The following is a 12628-nucleotide window of genomic DNA, read 5'->3' as shown; positions in this document are numbered from 1 at the left end:
TCAGAGGGCGTTTTCTGGAAGAGGTTTTGGACAGAGCAGATGCAGTGAGTTTCCTCTTCTCTCTGCAGCCAAGACGCCTCCTTCTTCCAGCTCAGGAAAGCGTTTCGGGAGCGGCTACTACGTGCAGACGCTAGGTGCTACCTCGTGTCTTTCTTTTGTGCCTTTGCACACGAACCTGGGGGACAAAGTCGTGTCCTAGTTTTCTCTTATTAATAGGTGTTCGTGTTGTCATTGTTGGCTAAAGATTTTCTCCATCGGATGAGAAAACAAGTTTTTTATTTTTCTGGCCCAGCCTTGGAATGCATATTGACCTCCCTGCTGAAGCTCGTTGACATTCACGTCATGACGTCCTACCTAGAGTTCAGTGGTGCTTCTGCTCTGCACACTCACCAGTGTTTGGGGTGTTTTGGTTTGGTGCTGATGGGGGAGCAAAGAAATGCGCGGTTCCTCCCTGACGGCATTTGGGTATAGACGGGGAGTTGAGGGAGATGCACGTGCACTGAGAGGCATGTGTCAGGCCCCGTGGGCTCGGGAATAAATGCTGCAAGAAGCATCACCCTTGGGGACCAGGCCGAGGCGACGTGAACTAACTCTGGTTACCTGATCCAAAAATATAGCTGTTCTCAAAGGCTGCCAGAGACCCATAGGATGGAGGGGTGGGGTGGGGGCTAGGGGACACAGGGCAGAAGATAAGACTAGGATCCAGGAAACTCGGGAAGGCTGGATCACACTGTACCAGGAGCAAAGTCCCACGATGGAGAGGGTATCCCATTCCTGCTTTCTGGGTGGCTGTGTTGGGGAGGGGAGCACTGTCCCCCAGCTTTTACATGGCTGATAGGCACTTCCTCCCATCAAGGGGAGTGGGGTGCTGTTGGGAAGAGGGCACTGGGTGCTGCAGAGGCAACACGTGGCCACTGTCCAGGGCAGCTGCCCACTGAGGGCTCTGGACGTTGGAAGGTGGAGCACGATTCTCACATCAAATCCCAAGGGAAGGCCTTTGCAGCAGGCAGGATTTGAACTTGCTTTGAAGAGAGAATAGGATTTGGATAAACAGAGAGAGGGAGGAAGACATGTCTGTTGAGGCAACATTGTGGGTGAAGGTGCAGGTCGCCGACACCGAGGTATGGAGGTAGAGAGGCACAGGGAGTCAGTGATGGCTCGAGGCCCCTGGCAATTCCACAGGGGTTGATTTCCTTCCTAGAGAGATGTGATCAGAGACATGCTGCAGAGTACTCAGGGGCAGTGACTGGCTTGGCCATATTCCTTGCACAGGCCTTGTTCCTGGCAGGACGCCTATGACAGGTGGTGTCTGTAAAGAATTCTTGCTTTTCCTGGTATCTGCCTTGAAGGAGGGTCCACTCGTGCCCTCCTTTCTTCTACTGGTGATGCTACTGTGTGGGTGGAGAGGGGAGGATATACCTGTAGGAAAGGCGGCTTGGCTTCCAGGGACCCTCAGGGACCCAGCAGGTCGGCAGGTGGGAGGGCTTGGTGTCTGGAGTGGGGGTCAGGTTGGAGGAGCGGGAGGAATGGACCCTCTGGGGGTGACTTTGACAGCGGTGGAGCTGTCCGACACACAAGATGCTTGTGTAAGAGGGTGAATGGGCCCCTTGCCAAGCACTGTATCCCAGAGCTGGATCCACCCAATGACCTTTTGCCTGATTTGCTGAAAGGAGTTTTGTGGATTAGTGTGGGTCTTGGGTTCCCTGCTTTTAAAGTGGTTTGAGCAGAATTAAAGTGATAGCGATTGTGCTTTAGGCTCTCGGTCATATGAATACACACATGGTTTGTGTCAAACTGTCCTAGCACTTGATAAATAAGAATTATAGTAACCTTCACCCTCTCTATGTGGCATGTGTGTGTGTATATATATATATGTAGACACATACATATGTACGTATAAGTACGCACACATATACATGTATCATACCAGACATTTTTCAAGTGACTAGTTAGGTGGGATGGAGTTCAGGAAATCATCAGAGCATTGCCAAGACCCCTGAGACTAGTCATGGTAGGAAGTCACCTCTTAACAGGTTGGCAGGTGGAACCCGATCCCAGGCCGTCTGGCAGGGCCTCCCCGCCCCCCAACCCCAGGGATGCAGGGTGTAGGAGTCAAGCTCCCGGGACACAAAGCAGGCCGTAGAAGGATGAAGGATGGATTGCGAGTGTGGGGTGAGCTCTGTGTTATCTTTTCTTGAGGTTAGGAGTGTTATTCCACTTTGACAGATGAGGAAACTGAGCTCAAGTGATTTTCCTAAGATCTATCCGGCCGTTAATGCAGAACTAACCTTGGAACCTGGGCCTGCCTCCTGCTGAAGTTTGTGATCTTTAGCTGATCCTGTAGAGTTCATTCTGGAGGGATAGCTGCTTGAGGGGGTTTCTGGGTCAGCCCGGCACCTGCGCAGGCCTGAGTAGAGTCCGTGTTCTTGTTTGAGGGGCCGTCTTAGCTCTAAGAGTAAACTCCCAAGAAGAACGAAGACAGACTGTGCCGTTGCAGTTGGCCAGGTTGTTTTTCACCGATGATGATGATGATGATGCCTGAAGTTTGCTGGGGCCCCTGTGGTTTTGTGTATTTGTGTATGTTGTGGCTGTGGATACCTGGTGAGGGAGAGGAAGGCACAGTCGCTGAGAGCCCTTCTTACATTAGCTGGCATGCCCTGATGGGGGTTTCTCTTTCTGTCTTGGCCATTCTGGTTACTGTTAACTTCTGTGTCGTCACAGGGGCCAGTCAAGTTTTTGACATTGAAGTTGTGAACATCAGTGCGACCAACATGACCCTGACGTGGAAAATCAACGATGATGAGACATCCTCTGTCTATACCTACAAGATCCAGGTTGCTGGGGCGACGGATTCCTTCACCCTCAACGCCAATGAGACTTGGGTCAACATCCCTTCACTCAACTCAAGTACCTTGTACAACATCACCGTGCGCCCTTTCCTTCAAAACGGTTCTGAACGCATGTCGGGTTTCCTCCAAGTGTACACCCGTGAGTTCACTCATTGCTTTGCTAAACTTTCTTGCCTGCCTGCTATATGCCAGGCCCATGTATGAGACAGAGGTCTTTTCCTGCCCTCAAGGAGAGCAGGGCTCAGTGTGGGAGTCCACGGGGACTCTTACCTCCTTCAGGATGTGCTCTGTAGTACTGGCGACCATTGATGGACCCTCCCCACGTGCTGAGCATTGTGCAGTGTGCTTTCCTTGAGCTCTCAGGGGATGTTCACAAATCTTTGACATGGTTGGCATTAGCCTTATTTTATGGACAAGGAAGCCACAGCTGAGAGAGATGCAGTAGGCAGGTGTCACACCTGGTAAGTGGCAGAGGTGGGATTAGACTCCAGCTGGGCTTATCATGACCATTCTAGAGCGGTAGAGGCACATGGATGTACGGAGACAAAAAGAACCTGCATACTCACTTCCCTTTGTCTTCCGGGGACTGACATTATCATGGAGCAGGGTACAGATATAGCTCATTTTTTTTTTTGCTTAACTCTGCCTTAAAGATAAGATGATAAACAGCAAATAAAAAGTTTTCTGTTCTGAAGGAGGTCCAGTATTTAAAAGAAAACAATAATGGTGTACCAGCAGTTTATAGTACAATAGTATCAGTATTGTACCATGTCCAGTGCTTTAGGATCCCTGTGTTAGAGATGAGAAAGCTACAGCCCAGCACAGCTGAATGATTTGCCCAAGGCCACAGAGTTAGGTAGCAAGTGCAGAACAAAGACCTGTGCCTGGCTCTCGACCTAGGGCTCGTTTCACAGAGTGGTCCACTTGGGTGTCTGTTGCTTCCTAGGAAGCATATCTTAGGAGGTTTTGTTTTTGTTTTTGTTTTTGTTTTTGTTTTTGTTTTTTTTAGAGAGGGGGTGAGGTTAGGGGAGAGTGGAAGGGAGGAGCTGAGGGAGAAGGAGAGAAAGGATCTTAAGTAGGCTCTATGCCCAGTGTGGAGTCCAAGGCGGGGTTCAAACCCACAGCCCTGAGATCAAGACCCAAGCCAAAATCAAGAGTCGGATTTACCGACTCTTAACTGGCTGAACCATCCAGGCACCCCCACACCTTAGGCATTTTTACAAGTGTCTTCTGGACTGGCTTTTTGGGGTAAATGGGAATTTGCTTTCACTTCTCCATCTTTTACATTTATTACTGTTTAATCCCTTTATTAGTTAGGATTATGTTTAGCTGTGAGTAATAAAACACTTCCCGAGTTTGCATGGCTTAAACAAAACAGAAATCTATTTCTTTGTCATCATAAAAGAAGCCCAGTGCCCAGCAGGAGGGGATGGTGGAGTGTTAGCCAGGGCTCCACTGCAGGAAACAAGCTATGAGCCTTTTTTAAGCCAAAAGGAATTTAATCCTGGGAAATGAGGGTTAATAGAATTATTGGGAGGGTTGGTATTTGGTCATGGCAGCCCTAGAAAAATAATATTTTTCTAGGGCTGCCATGACCAAATACCAAAGACTGGGGAGCTTCAACAAGAGAAATTTATTTTTCACAGTTCTGGAGGTAAGAAGACTGAGAACAAGGTGATGCGTGGGGGATTTTCTCTGAGGCCACTCTCCTTGGCTTGTAGATGGTTGCTTCTCCCTGTGTCTTCACATGGTTGTCCTTTGGTCTATGCATATCTGCGTCCTAATCTCTTCTTCTTATAAGGACTCCAGCTAATGACCTCATTTTACTTTAATTACCTTGTTAAAGACCCTTTCTCCAAATGTACCTCACATTCTGAGGTACAGAGGGTTGGGACTTCAACACAGGAATTTGAGGGAGATACACAATTCAAGTCATAACAGCTGGGGAGCAGGCTTTAGGCTGGGACCCAGGAATGATTCCCACCCTAAGGGTCCAGCTTTGTCACAGCAGCTCCAGGAATGTATGTTCTGAGCTGTAGTCTGGGATCAGCAGCCACAGTGTTGGTTCTAGAGCTAAGCAGCCTGAGCTCTAGCCATTGCATCTACATTCCAGCTATAAGGAGGGGGAGGAGCAGAAGATACCGCTCCAGGCTTACATGATACCATTCTAGAAGTCAGACAGTATTTCTGCTCACATCCCATTGGCTAGAACTTAGCCACATGGCTCATCTAGCAGCAAGGGAGGCTGGGAAATGTAGTCTTTATTTCTGATGGCTATGTACATGGCTAAAAATCTAGGGCTGTATGACTAAGGAAAAAGCAGGGTAGGGAATTGGTTTTAGCAGTCAACAGCAGCCTCTGCTGCATGTCCCTCAACAGAGGTTCATTTATTTCCGGTGAATGACTTTGTACAACCCAAAAGCAGTTTCTGTGTTCTTGTAGTCAAGTGTTTTCTCAGTGGCCAGAAATACCAGTTTCTGAGGGGCTTGTGTTGTAGATGGTAATACAAAGAAGAGAAAAAGACAGGTCAGGTGTCCCAAGTGTGCATTTAATCTCAGTATAAATATTTTTGTGATGTTCAGTCACTCTTGTCTTCTGGAGAAATAGGTTCTTAATCTAGTTGTTTACTTTCTTCCCTCAGCCCCTGGTCCGGTTTCTGACTTTCGAGTGACGAGTGTCAGCATGAGGGCAATTGGCTTAGCTTGGAGCAGCAATGACTCAGATTTCTTTAAGATAATTACCACAAAGAATGGAACTGGAGAATCTCAGGAGAACACAACCACTCACCAAAGTATTGTCATTGGTGGCTTATCCCCTGGAACTATGTATGTTTTTGACATATTTCCGAGAGGACCAAATGAGACTGAAGGGGATCCCCAGAGAGTCTGCAATAGCACTGGTAAGCAAATAGACTGTGTTTTCTGTAGAACAGTTCCTTAAAGGAAATCAGTGTAATTTGTAACATCAAGTTTTCCAAATATTGCTTTTCTTTTTATCTAAGAAGAATCTTTAAAAAATGTATAATGATAGTAATGCATATTCATTATATAAAATAGACACACAAGCAAAAAGAAGAAACTCACATAGTAAACTATCAACCAGAAATAATCACTGATAATTTTTGGTGTATGAAATAATTACTGATAACTTTTATGATTTTACAATTTTAAGATATATACAGGTGTGTGTGTGTGTGTGTGTGTGTGTGTGTATAGTGTATTTTTTCTTTTACAGACATTGAAGTCATCCTATTTACGTAGTTTTATAATCTGCCTTTTTCCACTTATCAGCTTATTATGGATATTTTTCCCCTTCAATATAAATATTTCTACAGGATAGTTTTAATACCTGCCTGGCATTCCATTGTCTAAATAAAAGGTCAACAGATAATAATGGCCTATGGGCCAAATCTGGCCCACTGCCTGTTTTTATAAATAAAGTTTTATTGGAACACAACCATGCTTATATATTTACATATTGTCTATGACTTCTTTTGTGCTAGAAATGAGTAGTTGCAACAGAAAATATATGACCCATAAAGCTTAAAATATTTGTTCTGTGGCCCTTAAAGAAAAACTTGGTTGATCCCTGGGATAGATCATTGGTATTCAAAGTGTGATCCAGGGAACCCTGAGAGTTCCCTAGGTTCTTTCAAGAGGTTGACAAGGTATTATTATTATCATAATGCTGCTAAAGTGATATTTGGCTTTTTCACTTTTATTCTCTCATAATGAGTGTACATTGGAGTTCTCCAGATGCTATATGACAAGGGATGACATCATCACTCTGATGGCTAATGGAATGTAGGCTTGTGTATTCTTAGGTTTTAAAAATTCCCTCATTTAAAAAATTTCTAATACTGTAAATATAAATATAGCCTATATAAATAAAAATTCTCTTTTAAAAAATTCTCTTTTAAGAAGGTAAAAGGTCCTGAGATTCAAAAGTTTGAGAACCACTGATCTGGATATATTGTAAATTACTTAAGTATTCCTCTTTCATTGGACAAGCAGATTATTTACAGTCTTTCATGAACAACATTGTTCTTTAAGGCTAAATGATATTGATGAAAGTATCTCATGAAAACAACTTAATGCTCATTTCTTGTTGTTTTTAAAATTTGAAATGATTTTTTTTGGGAAGTTTGAAAAACACGCTATTCTTTGATCTTTGATTGTAGGAGAATTGAAAACTTTTATGGAGAGGGGAAGAATAAAGAAATGAGACTAATTCCCTTAGCTACACATGAAATCAGTTGGGCTTTTGAGATTTTCCTTGTGTGGGTTTCTTCAACTCTGTTGGTTGGGTTAAGACATTGCTAATTACTTGAAAGATCTGTTTCCAAAATAAGGAACTGCTACCGTGCATTCCTCAGATGAAAGGTAGTAATTCCTTTTCAACTCTGAATTTTAGATTAAACTGTTGAGATGGGGTCTTAATGTCAACATATATATCTTTTCTTCTTTTGAGAATGTTGCTAATGATGAGGATCACCATGGTGGGGGACCCTTGATACTGCTTGACTTGCCAAGAACCAGAACTTAATGGAACAATAGTTAAACATATTGGGGGTCTGCAGAGTGCTGGGCTCTCATCCTTTATTTAAAATTTTTTATTACAACTTCATGAAGTAGGTACTGTTAACCTATTTTCCAATGTAGGGAATAGGAGTTCTGTGAGCTTGGTAACTGGCCCAGAGTGACAAGGTAGGGCACTGGCCTCTGTCTGGCTTTGAAGAGTGAGGTGTTAGTGAGAGTGCGGACAAACACTTTGATATGGTGCAGCTGCAAAGCCATTTAGGACTGTCGGTTGAGGAGAAGGCATCTCCTGTACTGTAGCCTGTAATTGAGTCTCATTGAATGGAAATCAAGAAGAGTTCTAACAAGGCGTTAAGTCTCTTAGGAGATTGCCATTCTATTATTGAACAACTTATTATAAATATCAGTATAATGACATTACAGGCAATTTGGAGAATGGAAACAAATACCATATGACCTAGCAATTCCAATCATATATGTCCATATGGGACTGAGTTACTTGGACACCAGTGTTCATAGTAACATGATTCACAATAGCTAAGAGGCGGAAGCAACCACGTGTCCATCAGCAGAGCAGTGGATAGACAAAATATGGTATATATATGGTATAGAATATTATTCAGGCATAAAAAAGATGAAATCCTGGTACCTGCTACAATGTAGAAAAAGCTCTGGGACATTACGCTACATGAAAGAAACCAGACACAGAAGGACAAATATTATATGTTTCCATTTCCAAGAGGTTCTTGGAATAGGCAAGTTCGTAGAGACAAAACTAGATTAGAAGTTACCAGGAGAGAAGAGTTGCTGTTTAATGGGAACAGAGTGTGTGCTGGCGGTGATGGAATGTTCTGGGTATAGTGGTGATGCTGGTGACACAACATTGTGAGTGTGTTTAATGCCACTGAGTTATATATTTACAAATGGTTAAAATAATAAATTTCATGTGTATTTTACCACCATCAAAAGGAAAGGAATTAAGAATAACTCCACTCTTCTAACGCAGCTGCGTTGTTTTCACATCTGTGTCCATGGTCACAGGTTTTGTTTACATGTGATTATTATACAAATCATTGTATTTTGTAGTTGAACTTTTTTTTTTAATGGTCTTCATGTTTTTAGTGGCTGCAGAATGTTTCATTTGGTAGCCAGGCCACAGTTTACAAAGCCCTTCTCTTTTTATGGAATATTTAGATTATTTATAGATTCTTTTATCTTTATAGATAATGGTTTTCTTTTATGGTCTCTGTGGCATCCCTTTGACATCGGGAATTTGGTGGTAGGGAAAGAAGCCTCTCAAAGCTACCTCCCTTTAAGGAGAACACACTTAAAAAAATAAATTTTGGGGGGTGCCTGGATGGCTCCGTCAGTTAAGTGCCTGCCTTCAGCTCAGGTCATGGTCCCGGGATCCTGGGATCAAGCCCCACGTCAGGCTCTCTGCTCACTGGGGAGCCTGCTTCTCCCTCTCCCTCTGCTGCTCCTCCTGCTTGTGTTCTTGCTCTTACTCTCTCTCAAATAAATAAATAAAATCTAAAAAAAATTTTTTTTGGAAGGGAGCGCATGCAGGTGGTACAAAATAATGATCCCCCCCCCCCAAAATGTTTTACAGTGAAAATATTTCTTTCCCTCTTCTGTCCCTTCAGCCACTCAGTTCCTCTCATTAGAGGTGATCTCGGTTCCCAGGTGAAGAGAGAATTGTGCTGAAAGCAAGGGCAGAAGAGACGCTCTGCTTATGTCCTTATTTCTGGGCCTTGATCTGTGCATTCATATTATATCTGGTTTGGTGTGTAGAGGTGAGGTGGGTGGAGTGCGGTCCTGAGGGACACTTCTCTTCTGAGCCCAGCTCTGAGGCTGGACTGTGTGTATGTGTTTTCCCTTCACCCCGTCCTCAAATTCCCCCCAACCTAGTGAATGTCAACTCTGCATTTCAGCTGTTCTCTTACAGGAAGATGTTTTCTTTTGAGAAAATGATTAAAAAATAAAAGCCTATTTATCAAGATACAGGATACACCCTGAAAAACACACACAACCTAAGTGCATGGTTTGATGAATTTTCACTCACTGAACCCATCTGGTCATCAGCACTCAGATCAGGAAACCGAACTTGATTTCCACTCCAGAAGACCTCTGAAGGAGGGGCATTTTTAGGGCAAAAGCAAAAGACCAGAGAACTGGCAGATGAATTGGTACATTCATCTGTGCTATGGAAGAGCCAAAATTCCTGAAAGAAATGAGTGTGTGTGTTTCTCCCTTGTTTTGGAATTTACCTTTTGTGAACTCATTTGAGGCTTTGATGGCAAAAGAACAGTTCTCTTGACATTTTGAAATCAAGGTGGGCATTATGATGGTCCTTGACAGACTTCTTCTTCTCTTCCTTTCTTCCAACCAGACCCCAGTGTGGTCTTTGACATCCGTGTGCTCAATGTCACCACAACCGAAATGGAGTTGGAGTGGCAGAATACAGATAATGCTTCTGATTATACCTACTACTTGGACTTACAGTCCAAGTATGGCTCTAACAGGACATACAGCTCTCACAAAGCCATCACTCTCAAGGACTTGGTTCCAGGCACCTTATATAACATCACGATCTTTCCAGAAGTGGACCACATCGTGGGGAAGTCCGACTTCACTGCACAGTACACAAGTAAGTCTCTTAGGATGCCTGGTCAAGGACTATTCTCCCTGACTCTCTCCCGGAGGGTGGGAAGTAAGCGTTGGTTAAACAGTGGGGAAGGGACCACTGTGTTTCCGGGTTCCCGCTATAGTAGGAAGCTGCTTAAGTGGAAAACATCAGAAAACAGCAGAGATTCTGCTGTTCTCAGTGTTGCTACTGAGCCTTATGAACCTGGAATTGTCTTTAGAAGCAGAAAGTGATCTGATAAGCATGGATGACATAACTGTTTCATTCATTCCTTGGGAGTACAGACTAGAAGAGGGTCACCTTGTCATGCTTCCATTAGAAGATACTGCTTACACGAGGAGCTGTAAGGGAGGTGTCTTTTTAAAAATTTATTTTTTTTAAAGGATTTTATTTATTTATTTGACATGGAGAGGGAGATCACAAGTAGGCAGAGAGACAGGCAGAGAGGGGGTGGGGGGAAGCAGGCTCCCCGTTGAGCAGAGAGCCCGATGCGGGCCTTGATCCCAGGACCCTGAGATCATGACCTGAGCCAAAGGCAGAGGCTTAACCCGCTGAGCCACCCAGGTACCCCAGTAAGGGAGGTGTCTTGCTAATGTTTAATCTAACTTATATGGTAGACATGGTAGTGTGTGTTATCTTTTTAGTATATTTTTCTCTTTCCTTAATCAGACTTCCAAAACAGATAGGAAATTATATCTGGAAAATATATTTCAGATAATTTAAAGCAGTAAAAAATGATTTTTTTTCTGAGATTTAATCTGTATGATTATTTTCTGAAGGTCTTTTTGGGAAGAAGACTTCTGTTGTTTGAGTCAGCAAATGTTAGCTTTATTGATTCTGTCCCAAAGGGGTCAGCCTGTTTTTTAGAGGCAGTAAATAAAATAGTCTTGGAATTCAGGGCTAATCCGTGTCTTTTTTTGTTGTTGTTGTTGTTGAAACAAAGGGCCCAGCATTGTATCCAACATTGAAATAAGTACCAACACCACAGCAGCAACCTTAATGTGGCAGAACTTTGATAAAGATTCTGATATGTACACATACCACCTTTTTATTAAGAAGGATGGAAGTTCTAGCGATGCAAGAGAACTCATCACAGACATGGGTGTCACCAGTGCCACCATCACCGAGTTAATACCTGGGTTGGTATACATGGTGGAGATCTTCACCCAAGTCGGGAATGCCACCTGGTCCCTGTCACGGAGCTGGCAGTCATTCTGTACAGGTGAGTAGCCTCGGGTGGCACTTGGACTCTTTCCTGGGTGGTGCTGACCTTGCAGGTAGGTCCTCTGCAGACTTTAATAAGTTTTGTGTTGTACGGAATACACTGATCTCTTTGAGACATCCTATTAGCTTATTAGTCTGTCTAGTTATTCTTATCGTTTATTCACTCAGGGATTTATCGAACAGTTACTATATGCCAAGTGCTGTTAAATGATACCCACAAGTCCCTGCCTTCCTGGAATTTTTATTTTGGTGGGGAAGACAGGTAATAAACAAGATAAATAAGTAAGTTATTAGATGACAGTTACTGCTCGGCAGTGGAAAAAGTAGAAGGAAGGGGGAGATGAGATGTTTATCTAGGGTGCCCCAGTGAAAAGGTAACTGTTCAGCAAAGACCTGAAGGAAGTGAAGGAGCCAGCCATATGACTGTCAGGGCATAGAGCATGATAGGCAGAGAAGCAGCCAGTGCAAAGGCCCTGGGGCTGGAGTATGCCCGCTGGGTTGAAGGAAGATCAGGAGGCCAGGATGGCGGGAGTGGACCAATGGGAGCAACGGGGCGATGGATGGGCAGATGGTGAGGCCTGAGAGGCCATGGGACAGGAAATGGATGCCATCCAGGCTTGTAGTTCATAGTTTGGCTTCCCCACTGAAGAAGATCGAAAGGATATTGTTAAAATGGATGCTCATCCTTTTCACCTGTCTTGATCCTTATCTCTCAGTGTAAATAGTGCTACAAAGAGAAGGGTAGCCTACGTTTAACTGAGGGAGCTTCAGAGAGGGACCTAGGGAGTGTTTTACAGGTGGTTCTAAGTGCTTTGGCTCACAGATCTGCTTGGCCCTTTGTCACCTTGGCACCTGTGTACCACCTTATTCTCTACCCCCTTTGTACCTACATCTTCTCTTCCTTAGACCAAGCTATGCAAGTGTGTTCAGGCTGATCTGGAAGTGGAGGGTTCCCATTGGATCAGCCTCCCTGGTGGTGTGGGAGCTGGGACCTTGATGACCTCTGACCTCTCACAGGGAGCAGCTAAGAAATCCTGGCAACTCTGAGTCACTTCTGCTAACTTGGGCTCCATCTGCCTGGTCTAGACACTGACCTTTGTGGTTTGGGTTGCTTCCATGCTGACATTTATCTTAGCTATAATAATTGCCACTGATAGCAAGAGAAAAACGTACATGAGCTTTTATGACTGGAGGGGGCTGGAAGAGGAGCTGTGGTGGTAGGTGTGCACTGGGCAGATGACTTTTTCAGGCCTCCGGTGAAGCATGTGGGAGCTGCTTCTAGTGATTTGTTAGTGCTTTTCCTGCTGCAAAATACTGCAGCATTGAAGTAGTGATAATACTCTCCCCTAGTACATTGGTACACAACCCCAAGA

At 44.1% G+C, this 12628-nt stretch overlaps 1 protein-coding gene across 1 annotated transcript in view; it reads left to right on the top strand.

Annotated features, from left to right (window-relative positions):
• The window catches only part of LOC111149742 (protein tyrosine phosphatase, receptor type J), a 165077-nt gene that overhangs the window by 121230 nt on the left and 31219 nt on the right, over positions 1-12628 (top strand). Inside the window, exons 6-9 of the mRNA XM_022506988.1 lie at positions 2722-2988; positions 5491-5748; positions 9777-10034; positions 10975-11253. Coding sequence (XP_022362696.1) covers positions 2722-2988; positions 5491-5748; positions 9777-10034; positions 10975-11253 — 1062 coding nt within the window. The remainder of the gene's footprint in view (positions 1-2721; positions 2989-5490; positions 5749-9776; positions 10035-10974; positions 11254-12628) is intronic.

Source organism: Enhydra lutris, unplaced genomic scaffold (assembly GCF_002288905.1).
Source record: "Enhydra lutris kenyoni isolate GAN:26980312 unplaced genomic scaffold, ASM228890v2 scaffoldscaffold22, whole genome shotgun sequence".
Lineage (NCBI taxonomy): Eukaryota > Metazoa > Chordata > Mammalia > Carnivora > Mustelidae > Enhydra > Enhydra lutris.
The sequence above is the reverse complement of the archived record's forward strand: the minus strand, read 5'-3'. Positions and strand labels throughout refer to the sequence as shown.